Source organism: Ambystoma mexicanum, chromosome 6q (genome assembly GCF_040938575.1).
Source record: "Ambystoma mexicanum isolate Mex_15411 chromosome 6q, UKY_AmexF1_1, whole genome shotgun sequence".
Taxonomy (NCBI): Eukaryota; Metazoa; Chordata; class Amphibia; order Caudata; family Ambystomatidae; genus Ambystoma; species Ambystoma mexicanum.
The window spans coordinates 611,724,232-611,749,737 of NC_090937.1; the positions used below are offsets into that span (position 1 = coordinate 611,724,232).

Consider the following 25,506-nt stretch of genomic DNA (forward strand, 5'->3'; position numbering starts at 1 on the left):
TGGGGTAGGGACAGCAGGTAACCGCGTGCCAGGTACAAAAGGGCGAAGCCAGGAGACATGGAATACCGGGTGCACTCGCCAATGAGATGGAATATCTAGACAAACAGTGACAGGGTTAAGGCACCGTAGAATCGTATAAGGACCCAGGTAACATGGCAACAGTTTCCTTTTACCCTTAATGGCCAGATGTTTTGTAGAGAGCCATACACGGTCACCACAAGAATACGAAGGAGCCGGTGCGCGTCGCTTGTGAGCCTGCATTTTGGTACGACGTTGCGCAGCTTGTAAATGGGTTAATACTGATTTACGGATGGCAAGCAAGGAATCCTTCACGGCATTAGCTGCGGGAAACTGCTTTAAAGAAGGCAAGACAGGCGGCAGAGTCCTTGGGTGCAGACCATATAAAGCATAAAATGGAGAGCAGCCAATTGATGAGTGTATAGAATTGTTATAGGCAAATTCTGCTGCACCTAGTAGCGAGAACCAGTTAGATTGATGTTCCAGACACAGACAGCGAAGAAACTGTTCCATAGTGCCATTGGTACGTTCAGTCTGGCCATCCGTCTGAGGATGGTAGGCCGAGGACAAGCGGGCATCGATACCCAAGGAGGAAGTGAGGGAGCGCCAAAAGCGCAAGGTAAATTGAGACCCTCGGTCAGAAATCAGAACCGTAGGAAGTCCCTAAAAACATACCACATGGTCAAAAAACAAACTCGCTAACATAGAAGCAGTAGGTATTCCCGAGCACGGTATAAATCGTGCCATCTTGGTAAAAACATCCACAACCACAAGAATAGTGGACATGCCCCCGATACAAGGGAGTTCCACCACAAAATCAAGGGTGACCGTATGCCACGGATACGGGGGTAATGGCATGCTCATTAGAAGACCTACGGGTTTGCCCGGTTGTCTTTTGCACTGTGTACATACGGCACACTTGGAGACATATTGTTCGGTGTCCTTCTTCATACCAGGCCACCAGCACCATCGGTGGAGAAGATCAAAGGTTTTGGCGCGGCCAGGGTGAGCTGCCAACGGGAGATCATGGGACCATTCGAGAGCTTTCCGCCGAGTTTGATTATCAGGCAGGTATAGTAGACCCTTAACATATGGAAGACCGGTGATGAGTTCGGCGTCCATCTCCTTAAGAATAGGAGCATGGTCCTTAGCCCATCTCCTTAACCCATCTATGATGGACGGAGAAACCGAACAAACACACACTACAGTCCCTGAGGGTAATACTGGGGTTGACTGCTTCGTAGTTTCCATATCTGTACCAATACGAGATAACGCGTCTGCCTTTCCATGTAATGGACCGGGGCGATATGTCACCGTGAAATCAAACATGGTAAAAAACAAATGCCACCGTATTTGCCTAGCATTGGTGCATTTCACATGGGACAATGCTTGAAGATTCCGATGGTCCGTATACACAGTAATGAGGTGCCTAGCACCTAATAGATGGTGTCTCCACTCTTTAAACGCCACCTTAATCGCCAGTAATTCCCTCTCCATGATCGTATAATTACGTTCGGCTGACGTAAGTTTCCGAGAATGGAAAGCCACCGGATGTAGTCGATGGGTAGCTGGACAAATCTGCGACAGGATGGCCCCCACTGCAATTGCAGAGGCATCGGCTTCCACGATAAATGGAAGGGATGGAATAGGGTGCTGCAAGACGGGAGCGGTGGTGAAAGCCTCCTTCAATTTCTGAAATGCGGACTGCGCCTGATCATCCCAAAGGAAAGGGACGTTCGGACTGGTCAACTGAGTTAGTGGCGCAACTATTTCGGAAAAGGAAGCGATGAAACGTCTGTAGAAGTTAGAAAAACCCAAGAATGATTGAAGGGCCTTTACGGAAGTCGGGACAGGCCAATCCAGTACTGCCCGGACCTTGGAGGTGCACATAAGCACTCCCTTTTGAGAAATTTGAAACCCCAGGAACTCCACAGACGATGCATGGAACACACACTTCTCCAGTTTTGCAAAGAGGGAGTGCTCTCTTAGACGGAGTAGGACAGAGCGTACATGTTGTAGGTGTTGAGACAAGGATTCTGAATATATCAGGATGTCGTCCAAATATATTACGACGTAACAATCCAACAAGTCCCTGAAAACATCGTTCACAAAGTGTTGGAACGTCGCTGGGGCATTGCAAAGCCCAAAGGGCATTACACAATATTCATAAAGCCCGAATTTCGTCTTGAATGCAGTTTTCCATTCATCCCCCTTACGTATCCTCACCAAGTTGTATGCTCCCCGTAAGTCCAACTTGGTGAAGATAGTAGAGGAGGTCATTTTATCAAGGAGCTCCGTGATAAGCGGCAGTGGATATTGGTTTTTGATCGTGACATTATTGAGGGCACGATAATCCACACAGGGGCGTAAATCCCCTTCCTTCTTAGGTACGAAGAATATCGGGGAGGCCGCTGGTGAACGGGACAGACGTATGTGTCCCAAGCGCAAAGCATTGTTCGCATAGTCTCGCAGGTGTTCTTCTTCCTTCTGAGTGAGTGAGTAGATACGGCCGTGTGGAATGACTGCCCCAGGTATGAGATCAATTGGGCAGTCATAATCTCTGTGTGGGGGCAGTTTCTCTGACAAGCCTTTATCGAACACATCCGAGAACTCTTGGTATTCCAATGGAAGTACAGGGACCGGGATAGAGGATAAGGCACTGATGGAAGGAACACTAGTCACCAGGGCCAGGCAGGGAGAAAAGGCTGCTACCTCATGAGACCCAAGGCATTTCTGTATGCAAAAAGAGGAAGAGAACCGCACGGTTTGTTCAACCCAATCAATTACAGGATTATGCATTTGCAGCCAAGAAAGACCCAGAATCATACCGAATTGGGGGGCCGTAATAAGGTCAAAGGTGATGGATTCTGAATGACATTGTAAGGTGGACATTTGTAGTGAAGTCGTTTGCTCCGTAACTTGTCCGGATACCAAACGGGAACCGTCTACAGCATGTATGTCCTCAGGTCGTATTTTGGGAATTATGGGTAGTTAGTAATGTTCGGCCAACCTAGAATCCATATAATTCCCACTAGCCCCTGAGTCTATCATTACAGGGTTGCAAAAAGATTTGATGCCAGGGGCCTTGAAGCACATAGTAAGATAAACATGTGAAGACGGAAAACACTCATCCGAGCCAGGGTACATTTGACTCATCCTAAAGGCCCGGTTTACGGACGAGTCCTGGCGTTTCCCGCCGGTTTGGCGGGTCTTTTAGGACACAAACGAATATAATGGCCTGACTGGCCACAATAGAAACATAGGTTATTCAGTACCCGTTTCTCTCGTTCTGCCTTGGATAATGGACCCCTGATGGCCCCAATTTGCATGGGTTCGGCTTCGCTTTGAGAAACAGGAGTAGTGCCATCTGGTCGGGAAGAGGTACGAATATCAGGATACCGACGTTCGCCCCGTCTTTGCCGAATCCGAGCATCGACTTGAAGAACCAGGTCGAGCAACTCAGGAAAACCAGGTGGAAGGGCGGGCACCACTGATAGGGCATCTTTTAGATCATCCGACAAACCTTTATAGAAAACAGCCGCTTTCTTCTGTTCTGGCCACGTGGTCTCAGCCGCCAACTGGTTGAAACGAGCCAGGTAGGTCAAGAGATCCGTCTTGCCTTGACTAATAGCCAAGAATTCCAAATCCGAAGTTTGTGCTTTGTATGGCATATCAAAAATGCTGTTCATGGCTTGGATTAACCTATCGAAGTCATATAGAGCCGGATCATTAGCTTCCAGCAAAGGATTAGCCCATGCTGCGGCAGTGCCACCTAGATGGGAGAGAACGAAGGCCGCCTTAGTGGTAGCGTCTGGAAATGCCAAGGGACGACAAAGAAAGTGAAGGCGACATTGGTTCACGAAAGTCCGATACGCCTTGGGATCCCCCAAAAAGCGTTCGGGTGGGGCCAAAGGAAAGGGCCCAGGAAGGACAACCGGAGCTGGAGCTGGGGGAGGGGGGGTACAGGAGGAGGTGTTGCTGCAGCGGCATCACCGAATTCCTCATCATGGGGTAATGGCTGCACGAAGCTCTGTAATACATCCATGCGTTGATGTAAGGTCACATGGGCGGATGCCATATCGGTACGCAAGGCAGAAAAAGCCTGCATGAGAGCTGCCATTGGGTCTGATGCAGCCTCCATAACCAATAGGCGTTTTGTAAGGCTCCTAAATCTGTCACAACTCAGAGATTGTTTTCTGGTCGTTGCAGATAATACCTCCCCACTCTTCTGGGGAAGTTCCTTCACTCAAGGAATCTGAAATTTTTATGGTGATGTGCCAAAGACTTCCCTCCCAAGAGCTCAGCCTACAGGGATCAATACACCTGGCAGGCCGGGGGCTTGAGTGAAAAGGCCGGAGCATAATCGTCAGAGCTAGAGGGACAAAGAACAAAACAGTTGTTCAGGAAATGCAGCCAGGTAGTGCCGGAGAACAAACAGCCAACACCGCCCACAATTACCCACTCTTACCTGCTCCGTAGGAACAATATACCAATAACCTACTAGTATCGAAATGCAGAAACAAGGAGGATGTCTGGTGAAGGGAAGGTGTGCCAGTATCCTAGGAACACCACGGTGAAAGCAGCAGAGCGTCCCAAAATGTGTTCAAAGCAATCCAGAGTTAATGCAGCAGAGCGTCCCAAAAAGTGTTCAAAGCAATCCGGAGTTTAAACAGCAGAGCGTCCCAAAAAGGTTCAAAGCAATCCAAAGTGTAAACAGCAGAGCGTCCCAAAAGTGTTCAAAGTAACAGGAGTGGACAAGGAAAAGAAATGAAATGATCAGGGAAGCGGGCGTTCACCTCACGCTATTTCCCTTACGGAAATGTTCGGGTTATTAGGTCACCAAAACTTAAGGATTCAGAAATGGGAGGTCAATAATGAGCAAGCCGGGTTCATATAATCCAAGGGGAACAATCGAGGGAGGCAGGCGTCGGGAGGCAGACAAGGACAAGGCAGAGACAACAACTTCATTCGAGCGCCGGGTAGTCAAGGATTCAAACAGGAGTCCGGGAACAGAAGCTCGTAACTAACAACAGTTTAGGAGCACTCGATCTCCGGATAGACGGGAGTTAAATGCAGTTCACAAACGAATGAAAACACAGCAATGTCATGCGTATATGTCACGTGTCTATAATAGCAAGAGTTGTGGGAGTTTCAAAGGGTTTTACGTGCCGGATAGCGCTCAGACAATCGCCAAGGCAGTTTCCAATTTAGCCGAGACGTGACAAGTAGATACTTCAGTGAAGTGCCTAAATCGTTAATGTCTGGGAGGTGCCATGAGCTAACATTTAGTACCTTTGCGTTGTGGAGAAGCAGTGAGGATATTCAAGCAAACTGACAACTAGCTTCGACTTAGCACAGAGACCTAAAACACTAGTGACTGGGCAGCAGTAGTTAGTACATTATAGTGCATTTACTTTGTGTGGATGCAATAGGGCTATTCAAGCAAATTGACATCTAGCAATAGGGCTATTCAAGCAAGTTGACATCTAGCAATAGGGCTATTCAAGCAAACTGGCATCTAGCAATAGGGCTATTCAAGCAAGTTGACATCTAGCAATAGGGCTATTCAAGCAAACTGGCATCTAGATTCGATTTTAGCACAAAAGACCTAAAACACTAGTTACTGGGAAGTACATTTTGGTGCATTTAGGTTGTGGAGATGCAATGAGGCTACCAAACTGACATCTAGATTCGACTTAGCATAGAGACCTAAGACACTAGTGACTGACGGATAGAGGAGGGCCTGCGACACTAGTGGCAGTGGGAGGTATAATGCGCAGTGTGAGACTCAGTAATAGGAGAGCCGTGGCATGTGGAGTCAGGGGTGAGGTCAAATGCTGTATGCGCAAACAATGGGTGTTCTAGAGTCAATTTTGAGCAGCCAAGGTATCTGGGTGCGGCATAAACATTTAAGAGGCAGTAGGCCGGCAGATTACAGTGGTCTGGATGCAGTTGCTAAATGGCTAGTATTGTCAAAAGTGGGCGGGTGGCAGCAGACTAAATGCAGTTCCAAGGGAAGCAGTTCTATGAGCACACAGTAACATGCAACAGTAATCAGGATGCAAGATCATAGACATACATCATAAGCACGGGTTCAAAGCGGTGCGCGGCCGTGATAGGGCAGTAGTATAGGTGCAAGAGCATGCAGCACAGTGTTGCAAAGAGAGTCCAGAGTCAAATGTAGTTGTGAGAACAATTATCCTTAAAGGTGAGCAACTATATAGACATATAAAGTGTCGTGGCATGAGTCACGAAGCGGAGTGCTTTCTGGGCAGTGTCTACTGGAACGCATTAGCGTGATTGAGGCCATCTGCCTTCACAGGAATGGGCGCAGTAAGGGAGAGTCGAGCCACGGCGGGCTTACCTAGTACAGCGTGTCCCTTAGGTGTGTGGATTCATCTGGATGGAGGGACTTGCAGGCAGCGATCCTGGTCCTGGGCTCTGTCAGCTCTGGACAGGCTCAGGACAGGTGCATGAGCCTTTGTGCAGCCTTCGTGCTGAGCCGGCGTGTTCAAGGAGGTTTATCGTCTGAGGGGTGAAATATATTTCTTGTGATTTCTTTCCATGCTTCTAATGTCATGCTTGAAGCGTCCATAGATCTGGCTATGCTGTCTTCTCATGCCTTTGTTTCGGCGTTCACCCATCGCTCTAATTCTGTGTACCACACTTTATGTTGCTAAAAGAAAAATGTTATGACTACTGTATCCTGTAACTAAGAGACCTTTGGTCAGATGTAACCTCCCCACTGAAAATTCTTGCAAACTCTTGTAACAAGCGCCACGATGCCCCCGGGCTGCACATGCGCTTTACAAATGCGAATAAATAAATAAAATAATATTGTGGACCTGCAGGCTTCTTCCAAGACATTGCAACAGTTCTTTTTGCCAGTATGCACATTATGTCCATCAATTCTGCCAGGTGTTTGAGTTTGGCTGTTCTGGGATATGTACCCAGAAGGCATTCACTCGGAGTCCATTTGTACCTGGTTACACCTGCCCCTTTACTAGTCTGTTTTATTTTATCCCAGAAGGATTGCGTCCTGACGCATGACCAGAACATGTGGAGCAGATCCGCTTTGTCTGCCCCACACCAAGCGCAGTTAGATGGTGTTTGCTTGTTGAGTTTCGCCATCCTGAGTGGGGTTAGGTATGTTTGATGCAGCATGTTTAATTGTATCAGCTTGAATCTATGATTTCTAGACAATGCTTTAGGGAACGTTAGTGCTCGATCCCACTCCACATCTGTTATTTCTTGCCCCACGTCCGCCTCCCATTTACTCTTCAGTTCTGCACTCCGTGGGTTGGGCGTGTCACTTAGGTGACAGTAGATCTGGGACACTGGTTTCCATCCCTCACCCAGGTTGTACAGCAATGTTATAAAGGGGTCTGATTCGGGTTCCTCTGGCCATGTTGTCCATTTGTGTCGCACTATGGCGCGTAGCCTTTGGTACCATAGGAATTGGCCTGTGTGAATGCCATTCTCCTCCTGTAGTGTCGCAAATTCCTTGAAGGTGCCATCAGCGTACGGGGGACCCCTTTCTTTTCCCAGTGCCTGATGTGCTGCAGATCAATGTCCGTCTTACCCAGGTCCGAGATCAGTGGTATTTCTGGGGAGTATGGGTGCTTTAGGTGAGCCAGTGCCTTTGCTATGTGCCATATTTTCCGTCCTAGGACTGCTAAGAAGGGTGTATTGCTCAGCAGTTGGTGAGGAGCCCAAATTAGTTATTTTAGATGTATCAGGGCAGTCATGGATTGTAGTAAGGGTGTCTCAGATGTGATGTCATCCGCTAACCACTTGGTCACAAAACTGAGCTGTGCTGCCAGGTAGTATTTTTCTAGATTTGGGAGTGTCATGATGCCTACCCCCAGGCATCTGGATCAAGCTCATCAGCCCCGGGAGCAGGCATCCAGATATTTATTAAAACCCCAGCAGCCACGGCTGGGGGCTGTCTGGGTTCAGTCCTGGCGCCTTAGGCACCAGGCTCATAATAGAATTCAGTCCTGGCGCCATAGGCGCCAGGCTCATAGACATTACTTAACTCATGCAGACCATGCTGCAAATGAATCCAAGCCAACGTGAGGTCTGGATGGGACTATTTTACTACAGGGACTATTTTTTACTTGGGTGTGGTTCTGGGGAACTTCTTACCTGGGACTACTTTGGAGGCTATTTAAACCACGCCCGAACAGCAGCACACGCTTCACGTTATTCTGCACTCAGCAGCGTAACGCTCACTGTGCCTGCAAGTCAGCATCCAGCCACGCCGTCTTGAATCCGGAGCTCCTAGAAGAAGAGGATAGAAGAGGCAAGATTAGAAAACGAACATTATTCAGTTCCTCACCTGATTCCGGATCCATCACGTCTCTGAACCTGGAAAGAAAGTTATTTCTGCACGCGTCGCATCGCCAGCTGCAGCGCCGCGCCATACTCACCAGTCCTCACAGCATCTTTCGATTCGGCGCTGCCTCCATCATTTCTTTGCCGAACTCCGGCACCTAGGCGACAAAAAGAAACAACAAGGTGAGCCGAGAGAGCCAACAAATACAATCTCTTTTACCACCATAGACTTACCTGATTTACCACCGGAGGCATTATTCTTTAACTCTCCACATCCTCATACGCCGCACCTGTAAACGGAGAGAAAACAACACGTCAAATACATGCATCATTTTACCGGACAGCGTCGGGTAATACAGACTCTTACCTGCACGCCATCAGCTGCCATGAGACCAACTTCTCTCGGACTCAGCTGCAAGATAAGATAGGAATGGGACAAGAGTGAACATCGGATATATTGAACTCTATGAACTGTATTCTTACTGGTTCTCGCCAGGAACCTCAGAGTCAATACTCATCCGGAACTCTCCCAACGCCTTCAACCAGTGAAGTAACTGGTATCTACGCGCCCCTGCAATGCACGCAGGATGGAGAGCTCATCTTTCAAGAATATAAGGTGAGATTACTGAAAGGGAATTTCGGAGGTGATTGGTGGGGAGAACAGCGGGGTGCCATCGCTAGAATCCACGGGTGGCTAAACTCCTCTCTCCACTTGCAGGAGAATACTTCTACGGATCAAGCAGATGAGATTAGGAGGGCCAGTCCAGTCTGTCATCTCTGCACTACGCATCACGTTGGTGGAGACCGCAGCTGTCCGGGTCCGATCGACGCCCCTGTGGGAGCCAGGTGAGCGTAACAGGGAGTTGCATTCCCCCCTGCTTATATGGTAGGACTAATGTGGAGAGCGCTATCTTGCGTCTGCCCTTCCCCCACAGGAATTCGCAAATTATCGCCTCCAGTAGATGAAAGAAGGGAGCACTGATGTAGTAGTGCACATTTTGGAACCCGTATAAGAATCTGGGGAGGACAATCATTTTAATTATTGGGCTGGACAGGGGGAGTTTTGTCCAGAAGCTCATTGATTTGCGCATTGCAAGAATTGCTGCCTTTTGTGTTGTGCTCATGCATCAGTTCAGGGGTATGCATTATATGTATTCCCAAGTATCTGAATGAGGTGAGCGCCCACTGTATCCCCACCGAAGGTAGCTCTTCTATACTTTGCCCTTTAAACCAGCCAGGGGGAAGAGGCAGTATTTTACCTTGCTAAATTGTATGCCTGAGACCTTAGAATAATTATCCAGAACGTCTAGCATGGTGGGCACATTGACATGTGGGTCTCTAATATACAACAGTACGTCGTCAGCATAAAGCGAGATGATGTGGTCTACCCCACCCAGGCGTATCCCTGCGTCGAAAAATTGCTTGCGAAAGTAAATGGCGATGGGCTCCAGTCCCAGTATATAAAGCATGGGGGACAGCGGGCAGCCCTGCCTATGCATATGGCCCATGCCTCTGATACATACTTCCCAGTCTTTACCCGTGCTCTTGGTTCAGTTTAAAGTATTTTGACCCATCTGATAAGCCCTGGGCCAAAGCCGAAACCCTCAAGGACGGCCACCAGCCACTCCCAATATATGGAATCAAATGTGTTAATGGCATCCAGGGAAAGCAGTGCGTATGGTTCCTTGTTTGTTTCAGTTTGCTTCATGATATGTTGCAATCTGTGTAAGTTCATGGTAGTGTTTCGGCCTGGTACGAAGCCACACTGATCTGTGTGTACAATGTCACCTATTAGTTTAGATAGCCTCTTGGCCAGAATTGTTGTCAGTATTTTCACGTCATAATTGAGCATGGCTAATGGGCGGTAAGAGTCACATTTATCGGTGGGTTTGTTGGGCTTGATAATCGGGATCACAAGAGTCTCCCTCATACTTTTAGGTAGTATCCCCCTTTCGTGTGCCTCTTGGAATACCTCATGTAATATAGGTGTCAGGGAGGGCTCGTATGCTTTATAGAACTCCGTGGGTAACCCACCGCTCCCAGCAGCCTTGCAAGTGGCCAGGGATTTAATTGCTTGTGCTATGTCTTCAGCCACGATGTCTGCATCTAGGGCCTCGGATTGTGCAGGAGACAGCTTGGGTAGTCCTATCTCCTCTAGTGTGTCTGTTATTTGTTCCCGGGGGACCTGATCCTTGTGAGAGTATAGATGTTCATAAAAATGTTTGAAGGTATCATTTATGCCATGTTGCGTCTGTTGCATGTTGCCACCTGTGTCCTGTAGCGCTGTGATTTATGTCTGGGGTGTTCGCTTTTGCATAACCAGGCTAGTAATCTGCCCGGCCTGTCTGCTTCTGTGTGTGCTCTGTTCGTTTTAGTAGTATAGTCAAATTTGGCCAGCCTAGACCAAGCTGTCGTGCATTTACCTCTGAGTGTTGTAAGGTTGCTTCCCTCTGGTGGGTAATTATGGGGGTGGCTTCCAGTCTATCAACCTCTCGCTCCCACTGTTCCAGCTCCCCCCTCAGCTGTTTTCGGATGCCTCCCGCGTTTGTTATAATTTCTACCCTTATTATTACTTTTAGGGCATCCCACATTGTGCTCATATGGTCGACACTTCCCGTGTTTATTTCAATGAAGTTGTCTATAAAATCTTGCAGCTCTTCTTTAAACACTAGATCACTCAGGGCTTCTGCGGGCATTCTCCACATAGGGATAGGGGGTCTAGGGCCAGTGTGGTTTCATTCCACCAGGAGTGGCGAATGGTCTGAGATGGTTCTCCCCAAGTATTGTGCCCCATCTATTTGTGATAGGTGTTCCTTGCTTACAAAGACATCATCTAGCCTTGTATGTAGGCCGTGTGGGGACGAGAAGTATGAGTAGCCCTGTGTATCAGGGTGCAATTCCCTCCATTTATATGCAAGGTCTAGCCTGTTTGTCATTAAGGTTAGGGCTGTTGTTGCCTCAGATGTGCCTTTTGGGTGTGGCTGGGATCTGTCCAGTTCTGGGTCATGAATGCAGTTAAAGTCCCCCCCCCCCCAAAAGAAAAGGCCATTTCTGTATGGCATGATTTTGGCGTACATTGTTTTCAGGTACATGGGATGTTATTGTTGGGGGGATAAGAATTCACTATGCATACCTCCATTTGCTCCATCCGACCCCATATTATCACAAACCTGCCCTCCGGATCTTTTTCTGACTTAATCAGGTGGAATGGGAGTTGAGGGTGGATCCAGGTGTATACTCCTCTGGCGTATCTGAAGTAGGTGGTTCCAGCTCCTTGTCCCCACCCAGTGTTCGCTCAGTTTGGCCATGGATTCCACCGTGCAGTGTGTCTCTTGTAGTAGTGCTATTTGCACACCCTTTCTGTGTAAGTAGGACTTGATTCTGTTCCTCCGGAGATAAGTTCCTAGGCCCCTCATGTTCCATGTCATTATTTTTATTCTAGTTGCCATGGCGGTTTAGGGGGGGTTTCTGGTTTTCTGGTTCCCTGGTGGAGTGTGCTGCAGCTTCAGATAGGTGACTGCCTACTTTACCCGCTCGCTTATCCAGTTTCAGGAAATTTACCTCATTCACTGTTTCCCTCCCCCCTGCTGTGGTACAATTCGGAGACTTACTAACTGTTAAAACTCTCATTTTGGTGAATGAGGGAACCAAACAAGAAAACTCTGAACTGCCCCTAGCAGTTGCTTCCAACTCGCAGCGCTCAGGGGGTCCCGAGCCTTCTGGGCCACTCCTGGCCTTCCAGAAAGGGTGGTGTGTAGGCAGGTTGCCTGCACAATTCCTGGTGGGGTGGGTCACTGTTTGTTTTCACGCGTGGTCCTTTGAGCTCCTGTCCAATGTTGCTATCCTTTTAGTAAGCTTCAAGTGCGATATGATAGTCGGTTCCATTTTTGTAGCGGCTAGTACTTGATTATCTCATGTCTGCCTTTATTGGTTGTTCTTCATCATCCGCAAGATTATTATGTTCAAACCACATGTTTGCTGCAGCTGGGGTCTCCAGAAAGAGCGCTTTTCCCTTATAAAGTCTAAACATGTAACTTAATAGCCAATCATTATATTAGTAGTCCATCCCTATATATCCAGTCCACCATGTTGTCTCCTCCTCTTTCTTTGTCTGGTCTCTAGCAAACTGTAGCATCCCCACCGGTTTACGCTTTAACTTGTCCATTAAAATTAACCTCAAGATTCAGTAGATTTATTCTCCACAGAAGAACCTGAAACACAAACCATATTTCAGACTTCTGTCCCAAGGGTGGATAATCGACATGAAATAAAACCTTTCCATAATCCTTTTTGCCAATAACCCAATCTTTTACATTGTTATCATCATCAAATGTAGCACATTCACATTAATAACTTCGATTATTAGGTGGGATAATCCTTTGCCTCTGTGTCTTTAATAGAATTATGACTTTCTGTAACATATGTATGGAAAATCTGAATTCTATGTCAAGACACAGAGGCTCATATTATGTTTGTTTTGTTTAAAGCTTACTTAACACCAAAGTAGCTACCTTTTCCACTGGCTTAAAAACAGTTTTAAACGTCGATTCTTTCGACCAGTCTGCTGCTTTCATGATATCCTCTAGTCTGGCCTCTGCTTGAAAAGCCTTAGAGGCCATTGCTCCTCTCACTGAGTAAGCCCCATAGGACTCTGTATCTACTCCAGCCTGTATCATCACCCATCTAATCCATCTCGCTAGTGTGGCTGATGCTACTGTCCGAAACGGTTTCCTTATGGCTATGAATAACTGATTCACCCTGGGGGTCTCTTTTCCTTAGTCATGGACTTGTATGCTGTAATACATCTCACTGGACAGAATTTGGGTTGTTCTGGGAATGCTTTATAGGACATTGATCTCAAGCACGTTTTGGTCCTCTTCACTATATCAAACTTTAAACCTTGAGGAGATAGTGACTTCCTATTGATCGCTAAAGCCCTGACATCTGATACTCGCTTGCAAAACAGCAAACATAATAGCATAGCTAACTCGGCTGATAACGGCTCCCTAGTTAGTTCGTCATTGTCTGCCCATGATAGGAACATTCTCAAGACTTTGTCTACATCCCATACCTGCTCGTATTTATGCCTTGGAGGTCTGATTATTCAAACCCCTTTTAAAAGTCTGCATACTAAAGGGTGTTTTCCCACAATTATCCCTTCTATTCTCGGGTGTCCCGCAGAAATAGCTTAGCGGGCTGTGTTAATCGTCCTATATGCTTTGCCCCGGGCTACTAGCTGTGCCAGATAATTACCTATATGAACTACATCTGTTCTAGTGGGATGTATGTCCCTTTCCACACACCGACTGTGCCAACCTGACCAAGCTGTTCTGTATGCCTTCTTGGTCCCAGGTGCCCAAGCTTCATTGATAATCTGTTCATCTTCTTCCAATAATCCTGGCCTAGTCCAGGCTCCCCTGAAATTGCCCATGCAATGTAGTTGAGGCTGCATGTCCTCATTAATGGATGACCTTCTCCTGTGGGGTCTCGCACTATGAGGTCTGATCTCGGCAATGTTATTGGATTGTCGTAGGTCATCTCTAGCAGGTCCGGGAACCATGCTTGATCCCTCCAATCTGGCATAATTAGTACCATGGATACTCGCTGTCTCCTCACCTGCGCTAGAGTCCTCTCCTTGCGATCATCGCGAAGGGAGGGAAAGCGTATTCTTTGCTCGGACCCCACTATTGCAGAAAAGCGTCTATCGATTCTGCCTCTGGGTCTGGTCTCCAGCTGAAAAACCGAGCAAGTTGCTTGTTCAACCTTGATGCAAAGAGGTCTGTCCTGCATGGACCCCATCTCTCCATCAGCATCTGGAATACTCTCTCGTCCAGCTTGCAGTCGCTGGCATCCCTGAGGAATCTGGAGTTCCAGTCTGCTATCTCGTTCTGACGACCTGGTAATTATTCTGCCGTCACTGATATCCCTCGCTGCAGGAACAGATGAGATGCCAAACCTCTTTCGCTAGCACCGCTGGCATCCTTGACCTTGTGTCTCCCAGTCTGTTTATATAATGGACAGCTGACACGTTGTCCATCTTGAGGAGTATGCAACATCGTGCTCTCACCTGTGTCCAGCATTTCACCGCAAAGAATCCTGCTAGAAGTTCTTGCAATTTATGTGAAGATTTAACTCTTCTCCTGACCATCTGCCCCCTGTCGAGAGATTTCGGCATCTGGCTCCCCATCCCTACCTGCTGGCATCGGATTCTATCACTAGGTCCGGGGATGAGCCAAATATTCCCCTTCCATTCCAGGCGTCCATGTGCTGCAACCACCATTGCAGTTCCTCTTTCACCTCTATAGAAAGGGGTATCCTTCGTTCGTAGGATGCTTCCCTCCTGAGGTGTTGGATTTTCAGTCTCTGAAGGGCCCTGTAATGTAGAGGGCCTGGGAATATCGCCTGAATTGATGAAGCTAAGAGTCCCACTAGTCTCGCTAGCTCTCTCAGGGATATCATCTCTGATGTTAGTCTGTTCCGTATCTCTTTCTTTATATCGTTCACCTTGCTCAGAGGGAGGTTTAACGTTCCCTGCACCAGATCAGCGTTTTGTCCTGGCACATTATGCAAATGTTGTCCAGGTAAATGATTAGTCTGATCCCTCTTTCTCTGAGCAAAGTCACTACCGGTTTCTTCACCTTCGTGAAGCACCAAGGGGCCGATGCTAGACCGAATGGTAGGCAGGTGAACTCCCAAACCTGCCCTGCCAGCGAAACCTCAGAAACCTCTGTTGTTCCGCTGCCATAGGTATGGTCAGATAAGCATCTTTGAGATCTATTTTCGCTAGCCAATCCCCCTGTTGTAAAATGTCTTTCAGTAGGTGTATGCCCTCCATTTTTAAATGTCTGTAGACTATGAACGTATTTACTTCTCTTTAACGTTTTATCGGCCTTGTCTTGTGACGGCCTCTCACTATACACATGTTGTTTATGAAGCTGTCTTCTATGTCTATTACCTTCTTTATAGCTTCTTTCTGTGCTAGTTCTCTTATTTCTGTATCTAGTAACTCTTTGTCTGCTATGCTGAGCATTAATGTCTTTGGCCATTTTCTTTGTTTTGGTAAACGTATCCAATCTATTTGGAAACCATGTATGGTGTCTAACACCCAAGCATCTGTAGAAATCAGTCTCCATTTCTCTACACATTTCGCTACTCTCCCCCCTTCTGCAGGAATTTGCGTTTGTGTTCTCTGCACTTGCACACTCATTCTCAACTGTGTTAGGCTGATGTTGGTTATCAGAGTGTCTCCACCCTCGCTCTCTTTCTCTTGACGGGAAGAATGGATTTGGTTTCCTTTCTTCCTATTTCCAGTGATATCTGTCAGCTTGGAACCTGTTATTCGCGGAACGGCACTGGAACCTTAAAGAGTACTGTCGTGCTCCTCGCACTTCCGTGACTGCAGTGCCCTCTATGTTGTCTGCATTTGCCGGAACTGTTTGTCTGTTTGCGTTCCCCTTGTACATTTTTTTTCATAAATTAAACCCTGCAGATTTGCTGTGCCACTCTTCCTGAGCGCTGTGCGCATTATCCCTTGTTGCGCTTGCATAAAGCTTCAACCAAGAATATTACCATAAACCATTATGACATTCATTCAATGAAGTAAGAATAACGTTGGATACTTAACTGGCTGCCCTGGCAGCAAAGAAAGAGGAGGAGACAACATGGTGGACTGGATATATATGGATGGACTACTAATATAGTGATTGGCTATTAAGTTACAAGTTTAGTCCAATAACAAAAGAACTACAGAAAGTCTCAAAACTATTCGGATTTGTAGTTTACACGTTTTCTGTGGTATTGTTATTGTGTTTTTATGATGCTGCTCCAACAGTAAAGTTATGAGAAAGCATAATACGAGCCTTTGTGTTGTGACATACAATATTAGACTTAACAAGGCAAAACATGTGCTGTCCCAAGTCAATATTGTATACTTAGTCTGAAGGGCTTTTAGCGTTCACCTCAGGCATATTTATGTCCATTGCTGCGTGCTAGTGATTTCGAGTGCAACAGAAAAGGTTACTTCTGAAAGCCATTTAGCATTTGGTATTAACAAGGGGACAACTAGGGACAAGTGAAATATTGTTTTTGATTCACTTGCAACACATTTACAAATCCATATGTTCTCGTGGTTTGCTCCCCAAGTGCAGAAAGCATGTGTGTTCTATCAATAATACACATGCCCATTGTAGTGGCCCGCCTCCGGTCACCGGGGTGGGCCACACCATGCGTCGGGATCACCGGACTCAGGAACCAATGCTGCGGACACGCAGCGTACATGCTGCAGGGATCACCCTGCACAGTCTGGGTCACCGGAGTACTCAGCACGTGGCAGTCTCGGCTCTGAGGGCAACCAGGCCAGGGCTGCAGGACCAGGCCATGCACACATGGCAGACAGAGGCAATAATGGACACAAACACGAGTTGCTGCTTCCTGAGGCTCTGCTGCACTGCCTCTCACGTGCCAGCAGAGAACCTTTTATTAAGGAACGTCATGACACAGTCATGACCTTTTTTCTTAAAGGGGCAACGGGCCCACAGTTAAATGGGCCACACACCACACCCATCTCCCACTGGATGAGCAATGCAATGTGAGGGTGGGACATTCTTCAGACTTATTTCAGGACCACGTATTTGTAGTGTTCAACCTCTAAAGCTATTGATGATCGCAGTGTAAACAAGCATTGGCAATGCCAACAGTTTGGGCGTTTGTGTAGGCATGGGAAAGGCACACTGTCGTAGTGGTATTAACTGCCCATTGTTGGTAGCAGGTGCAAAATGGTGCAAGTACCTGGGCATCTACAAGCCGTGCCTGGAAAAAAGCCTAATACTTATTCACAAGCCAAAACTGTGGCTTTGCCAATGCTTGTTTGAGTGAGTTCTCACCCGCCCAAAACAAAGTTCTCCTTCTTCACCAACACTTGGGAATTAAAAGGTTGATAGGTATGCCTTACTTACCTCGGTGTCTGGGCGTCTCTGCAAAACACAGCATGCAATCAGTGATGCTCTCCTGTGAAAACGTTGTTTCAATAGTCTTTTTGTACAGTTTTTAACATACGATCCTACACAACTTTTGTTACATGCATGCAGATCATATTTTGAACTAAAAATGTAGACCCATACAGAAGTACGCTGTTGGGCTACTTTTGGGCTAGCCCTAATTACATTTGGGCTATCGATGTATTTCCTTTTCTGGCAACCCTACTCGGGAGCGCGCATAACCCTTGTTACAGAGAGTGCGGAAACAGGACTATGTTTCCCCCGCCTCGCTAGCCGTGCCTCGTGAAAGCGCAAAGTGCATTAGATTAGGAGGTGGTGCCGCGGTTTGATACGCAGGAGAGTGTCAAGAGCTGGTTGTAGAAGGGACCGAGGATGATGGCTGATGGTGACGACGAGCGCGCTCCCTTACTGGGCTCAGCCAATGAAAGGTAATAGCAATTGAGGGGCAGGCGCTCGCCCCCAGCTAGACCGCCTTGGAGGTGTGACATGTTCAGTTGTAGGCTTGGTGTGTTTTGTACCCCAGTTATATTTATAACAACAAAGCGTTGACTAAATAATTTAAACCTGCTGTTCGTGTACAGTAAATAGTATAAAACTTGCATTTTCTGCAAACTGTCACATATGAGATGAGGGTCGTCTTCAGTTCATTTAGTCTTTGTTTTTGCACCAACAGCATCAGGACTAAAGGTAAACCTGTGACTGGCACTCATGCTGGAGCGGGTAAACGCTAAGAATTGTATTCACCAGCCCCGTTCCCTCAGAGCCCATTCTTCAAGGTTCCCTTCCAAACCCAATATAAAACCTTCCAGTAATAACTGGAGAATCAACTGGACTGGGCAATCTATGAACACATATGCGTCTCCGACCAGAAAGAGATATTTTTCCGTAGCATTTTTGCAGCAGTTTGCAGGGTCACAGCCTGTTTCTGCCACCCCGCCTCCCAGTCTCCCCATTGATATATGCTACCCCCAGGTTCGGTTCTAGGAATTGCGGGGACATGGACGGCAAAAGGCATCATGGGAAGTAACATTAAAAACAAATTGCCACGAGTAAGGCGGGAGAGAAATAAACTGAAGTGCAGTATATGAATTATCACTTTTTTTTTTTTTTTTTTTTTTTTTTGTAAAACTACAGCCTAATACATGTTTTATGATAAGGCTTTTGTTACATTCTTCCACGCTTCATCCTTATTCCTTGTTATTGCTGCTTGCCTTTGGTTATGGTTATGGTTTGGCAACTCTCTTGTCTATGTCCCAGAATTCCTGATTTGGCAACAGCATGTCCATGTAATTTATTACTGCACAGACTAGCTGTATATTTTCGCCCGATAACAGATTTTTCCACCATCTGTCGATATCATTCCTCAACGGAGTGAACTTTTCCAGGTGTATTTTGCGCTGAGAGATTGTTCCTGTGCACTCTGTTATAAGGTGTTTGGTGGTTTCAATCCCGTCTTTACAGAATCTGCAGGAACTGTCCTTTATTTTTGTGTTTTTTTGTCTCTTTAGTGTTTCTTTTGTTTTTAATATGTTAAGTTTCAATCTTAGAAACTGCATACGATGGTACTTTGAAGGGCATCGTGTCAGGAATCGAGCTGGCATGTTTAGTTTATTTTCGATTGGCCCTAGACTTGCCATTGATTTGAGTGAATCTCGCGTTTCTTTGTTAATTATCCAGGACCATCGTTCAAACTTTTTTTTTGCGATTTGAGGTGTATTCAACAGTTCTGTTTCTTTAATATCAGCTGCGGTTAGGATTTCCATTAATTTGGAGTTCCATTTAGTTGTCAGATTTGTTTGAGTTCCAGTTTCCATTTTGAAGATCTCATATGCTGGAATTGGGGGGTTCAGATTCATTTTCCTCCATGTTGTGAGCGATTTCCATATAACTTTCGAGTGTAACGAATTCAGTGATAATTCGTGCCTTACTGCAGCAGCGTGGACACTTTTGGGTAGATTCAACACTCTACGCCAAAATATGCTTTCCAGCAGGTGCCATGTTGTTTCTGAGATGTTCCACCCAGCTTCCGCTCCGAAGGTTATTGTTGGTACCACTTTTTGTGCATAGAACAATATAACGGGAGCCAACGAGAATTTACCATATTCTCTCTCTAGTTTTGCTCCTTGCAGCGCCAGCCTTTTCATGCGGTTTTTTAGATCTTCAATCCATGGTCCTTCACTGATGGAGTTATTGAAGCGTATTCCTAGATATTTTGTGGAAGTTACTCTTTCTATTTTTTCGCCGTTTATGGACCATGAAAAATCTCGGTCTTTTCTGTTACCTTTAGAGCCAATTTCTAGAATCTTGGTTTTGGCCGTGTTTATTTCGAGGTCATTCGTTGTCACTTTTAATATTTACCTATGTGGAAATATCAGAAGTGAGGCTTTTTTTAAGTAGCAGACCCTGCGAGCTGAATACCTTAAATAGACATTTCATTTTGGCAGATAAGTCATAGTGAGAGCATTGGCTGGGAGCATACACTTTGGTTAATTTGAGAAGCCAGGATTTGAGACCAGTCTACAATTCAGGAACTTTAACACATCTCTTCCCAGATGTAATTGGTGGAAATACTTTTGTTTGAAAACACCATCTGGCTGTGGAAAACATTGCAAAAATATGGTGATTGTGTTTTGCTAACTGAAGTTAACTGCTGTTTTTGCAGGCCATTACCAATTGTTTTTATTTTTAGTGTGAATATATTTGCCCATATTGTCCAAACTAGCAATATGCTTTTATTTCAGAAGCTACAAATAAGGATTATTTTGGCTGTCAAAAGGATGTCATGTCAGGGCAGGAATTGGCCCTGTGGCAGCCGGGGGCAGATTGTGTCTACTGCAGGATTGCCATATGATGCATCAGAGCCTATTTACCTGGGAGGTATTGAGGCAGGGAAGTAAGCAAGTTTTCAGGTCTTCAAATGTAAAATTGACAGGGTTCAAGCCCTAAAAAAAGGGGGGGGAGGGGTTCAATAGCCTATATGCATTGGCACCGAGTACATGGGTCGGTAGAGGGCATAGCTGCACCCATTGCTCCTTATAATCACTGGTTGTGGCAGGGTTTCTGTCTCCTCTCCTGCTGGGTTCAGGCTTGGTGATGTGTTATCATGCATATTGCATAATTAGCAAGTGCTGCGCAGTTCATAATGGGATGGGAGCCTCATTAACAAACTTTGATTGGAGGGGGTGGGCAGGCCAAATCTGTTTTGCAGGAATAGCAGGGGATCCTATAGCATAATTCTGCAAAGACAACTCAACAGGTTAGGTGACTGTTGTTGAGCTGTTACATGTTTAGACCTTCCTGTAAATCATATGGCCTTTTTCCTATTCCTGCTGCAAAATGTGCTTTAAAATGTGTTGTTTCGACCTGGAGATGGGATCGGCTCCCTCACGCCACTCAGTGTGGGAATCACGGCCTCCTTAGCGAAAATCAAAAGCTGCCACCCTTTGATATATGCACAGTAAGTGAACATATCTTGAAGTGAAATATACACATTTAGTTCAATTGGCCTTTTCCCCTTAGAGGAAAGTGCACAAGACAAATGAGCATTTGCCTTTCAAAAAAATGTATCAACCTGGAAAAATCATCAGAGAGAGGAGTTCTATAACTGTGATGGCAAAGTATAAAAACAAGGCATGAATTAGTTTTCAAAAATTGATTAGCAGTTTGCTAATTAAAATGTTCTTGATTAGCAAACAAACCCATTTGATTAGCAATGTTGTACTAATATTTTTAGTGTCACCAGGAGTTTTTGTACTGAAGACATAAAATAAGCAACAATACAGCAGTCTTGTGTACCGCTGAAGTAAGATATTAGTGAGAGGAGTCAGGCCTTGAAAATTATAGAAATTTCTGCTAGACTCGCAGGCCTAGTATCTTACATTACTTACTCGACCTAAGAGACATGCACTCGACCCATGGCAGCGGATGACAACAAATTGAAATGCGCTTTCTGTAAAATGGTGCATGTTACCACAAACTCACTTTATGTGTGTCACACTGCTGCCACCTAGAGGCCAGCCATTCACAGTGAAACATTTATTTGACATTTACTGCAAAGTAAATGTTAAAAAAAAGTTTCAAACATTACCTGCAAATGGTATCATAACATCGACTCTAATATTTGAGTGGACAAAAAGACTCTGCAAGCCCTGAATGAGTATCTGTAAAATGTAAAAGGTTAGCGGCATGAATGGACAACAATTGATATGATAAAAAGGCTCTGAAAACAGTTTCTCTCCCGAAGGTGCTTGCATATAATCTAATCATAATTATAGAGCAAAACGGGCTCGGGAGTCTAACTACAGTGTATGGTTGTGCAGTAGATCAGTGGATGTACAGACTGGTTGAAACTATTGATCGCTACTCTGCTTAAACATCAAGTTAGCTTTCCGTATTTATTATGTAAGAGGAAAGAAAGTAAGATACTAAGCAGAGTGGGTGGAGTACCAGTCAGAGAACTGGGCAAACTAAGGGGAATATTGTTAAATTGCGGCCATCTTGCTTTCAGGGTAGCTGGTATAAAGCAACAGGGTATTAGGATGGAATGTCAAGGAGTATGGGATCAGCTCATTGGTTGAGCACCAGTTGCACAGATGAATGCAACCAGCAAGTTACAGAACTAGGTTTGCCATCAAAGGCATGTGTGATCATGTAGATTTTCAAAAGTGTTCACTCGTTAATGTGATGCATCTTCCCCAACAAAATGAAATCTATTTTGACACTGAGATTTAGATACACTAACCTAACATTACTGTGAAGCATGGAAATTATGCAGTGTTTTACAGTATCAATACTGGAATTATCCTCATCATCATCCATCAATAACTTTATTCAGCCGTAAGGCCTTTAAGAACAACACCACAAATACAGCAACAATAATAAAACAAATGCATATCAAACCTCCTAACCCCGCTTCCCCCACAATAATTGATGGACCAACCGCTAATGCCCCTCGGGGCATATGTTGGCCCATGGGCTTGCAACCCAATTAGAGTCTCTTACAATCAGTGTCTGTATGTTGACTGCAACCTAATTTTCAGTTCGCTAATTGGCCACCTAGTGGGTGCGAGGTGTATTGCGCGATATATAGTCTAATGGGGCAGCCTGCATGATCTTAGATAATGTTCATGCCCTGGGGTCAATCTTCCTCGTGCACAAGTCTTTTCCATGGTGTCCTGGGCCAAATCGTCTTACCAGCTGTCCTTTTTCCCAAAGGGAGTGCGTTTGGGGCAGAGAGTACAGGACCTGGTTGGTTAGTTTTCAGGGGACTGTCGACACAATTTGACAAATTCCCTTAATTTCAGTCGTGCAGTTTTGTGATTTCTTAGCTCTCATGCCCATCCCCAGTATACTGTTGGCCACTCTTGACTCTCTAAATACAATTTCTATTGAATTTCAGTGTCATTTACTCCCTGGTTATTGAATCTAGTGCAGCTTGCAATATCATCTCGTATTACAGAAGTGCAGCCACGCACTGCACAAAGCCAATGGATACCTTTGTTATTAGGGCCTCTCTGGTTTCATGGTGGTTTCGGGGCAATTTGGGAACTTTATTCAAGAATAACTTTCCCCCTGTGCAACCTCCAGTCCTATTGCTAGCTTTGTTGAACTGCCCAGGGTGCAGAATTGCTTGAGCGGTCTCAGCTCGGCCGTAATTCTAAAGGTTAAGTTTGGTACGCCTGTTCCCAGTGGTTAACTTAACAACCCCACAGTCTCCACTTGCCTCAGCATCTACTCACCAGGAGGGTTTCTGTGCGGGTGGGAATACTGGGGGTATCTGTGTACGGGGGATGTAAGAGTATCTGCGGTAAATGGGACCAGAGGACCTCTTGCCGGCAGGCTACTTTTTGGCCCAACGGTCACTGGATTTTCCCCGGTGGGCCCTGATCTGAGCATATTGGTACAAACCAGCTTAGCTGCAGCACCAGAATTAAGGCTGGCTACTGTCTTCAACAATTTCGGGTCTTCCGTGTCCCCCTTCTTGTTAAGGGGTGATTCCACTCTGGTTTCCGCTCTGCCCTGGAGTTCTATCAAAAATACGAATAATTCCTTTACATCGGAAATATACCAAAATGTCGCCTCCAGAACTCAAACTGCTGAAAAATTCGGACTTCTTTTTCTGACCCCCATTTACACCACACATATATATCTTGGAGCAGGGTATGGTATATGTGGGAAGGGGGTATGTAATATAATACAAGTATCGTGGGGGCGGGGGGTCTCCCCCCCCCCCATATGTATGTGGTGTAAAGGGGGTTGAAAAAAATAAAATAAAAAATAAGTCAGTATTTTCGGCTCTCGAACATCTGGGGCTCGCAGAAATGACAGATTCCTTTACATCCGCCAGTCCTGCGAGAACCCTGTCGCACTGGCAGCCGCTGCCACTTGTTATAAGGGAGGTGGGATGTGGGTGCACCCGGAAAAGGTGCTGAAATGAACAATGTACTGCTTGGAGCCAGTGAATTGCTCTTAGTACTCCTGACATGCCCCTTGGGCACACCACAGTCATCAGGCTCCCCGCCCCCTTCTTCCATAGTGAGACTAGATCTATTGGTGGATCTAAGAGCAGGGAGCATTGTGCAGCCTGTCAGTACAGAAACATGCAAGCCCATTGTGTCTCACCTCAACACAGGGGGGGCATTATCCAAAGAAGACCACCTCCCCTGTGTTTGACTTGCTTTGTCATAGGGCAGCATGTACAGGGGAGTCGGGCCCAATTCCGTTGCGGCCAGGGCCGCCACTTCGTCATCCCCCCATTGGTTTTGATTGGCGTAATTGGCAGGCTCACTGGATTGACTATATGGCAGTAGGTAGGCACTTGATGGGGTTTGGGGGATCTGTGGGGAGTTTGGCCGTCATAAGGTCTGTGGCACCAATTGTATTATTCTCTGTGTCAATTCCAATCCCAGAGCCCACATAATCAGAAGTGCCCACTATACAATTCCAAAAGTCTGTGCCCTGGCATCTGGGGCCAATATGAATGCCTGTACCATTTCTCATGGTTCCCGAGACATTTATATGCTTGTTGTTCTCAGTATGTGAGACATTGCCGGCCTCCTTAGCGTCAATAGCTTTGGCTGTTTCTTTTCGTGTGTCTGTGGCATTGAGAGAGTGGATAGTATATTAAAAGTGATGGATTTCCTTTATCAGAATATTGACGTCCCCCGTAGCTTTAAAGGGATTTTCTGGGCACTTTCTAGTTATATGGGTGGCTGGGCTTCTGTTTGGCTTTTCCTTTTAACTATTACGATTTTCCTTTTTGGAGTTGCACTCGACATGGTGACTGGTAGTGCAGTGGTATAACTGAGATGGATAACTGGGCAAGTAAGTGGGTGGTGGCGGTAAACGATAAGCAGTGGATGGTACACTCTGTCATTAAGTGGAAGGGCTCTTGGCGGGAACTGCTAGCTGTTAAGATGGATTTCTGAACTCTGACCTGGTGGGCAGAGGTTCAGAAGGCCAGCCTAGTTTCTTGGAACAGGGTAACCTCTGGACAAGCCCGACCAATCAAGGTAGCTATGGTCTGCGGTCAAGACTATGTCTCAGGAGGGGTGAGGGTGATTGAAGGACCTCAATGAGCACACATAGCAAGGACACTTACAAATTACTCTGACAGGTGTATTTATCAAAAATATATAAACACATTTATTACAAGGCCTTTGTAACTCAACACACAGCAAGAGAATCACAGCAATACTACTTAGACCAACACAATACTATCAAAATACATATATACAAGACCAATGGGGCCTAAAGGGTTAAAGGCACGAAATATGTCCACAACCTAGAAGGGAAGGAAACGGGCAGTGCAGATAGTCTTAAGTCCCCTTCAACATCAAATACACACCTAGAGGTAGTCCAAACCCTAAGAAGAGAGGAGCCTTATGCTCAATAGTACATGCAATGCCAACCGCATGTGGTTGTTCCAATGGACAAAACGGGGTCTCTTCAGGGGTCTCTAGCAGCTCAGGGGGGTGGGTGATGAAGAATAGATTCCCACTATTCGAGGAGGGCCTCCACTTGAAGGCAGAGGTGATTCCAAGGTTCGGCAGTAGTTCGCTAGTTCGCACTAGCAGTGGAAAGGAGAGGGGCCACCAGGGGCCACTCTTGTGTAAAAATGGATGGAGGTGCTAGGGGCCACCGGTTAGGGTTGCAA

The 25,506-nt window shown here is 46.1% G+C and overlaps 1 protein-coding gene across 1 annotated transcript in view; it reads left to right on the plus strand.

The window, feature by feature from the left end:
* Nucleotides 1-17,563: 17,563 nt before the first annotated feature.
* The window catches only part of MFSD8 (major facilitator superfamily domain containing 8), a 1,042,879-nt gene continuing 1,034,936 nt past the window's right edge, over nt 17,564-25,506 (plus strand). Inside the window, exon 1 of the mRNA XM_069631102.1 lies at nt 17,564-17,779. Coding sequence (XP_069487203.1) covers nt 17,724-17,779 — 56 coding nt within the window. The 5' untranslated portion in view covers nt 17,564-17,723. The remainder of the gene's footprint in view (nt 17,780-25,506) is intronic.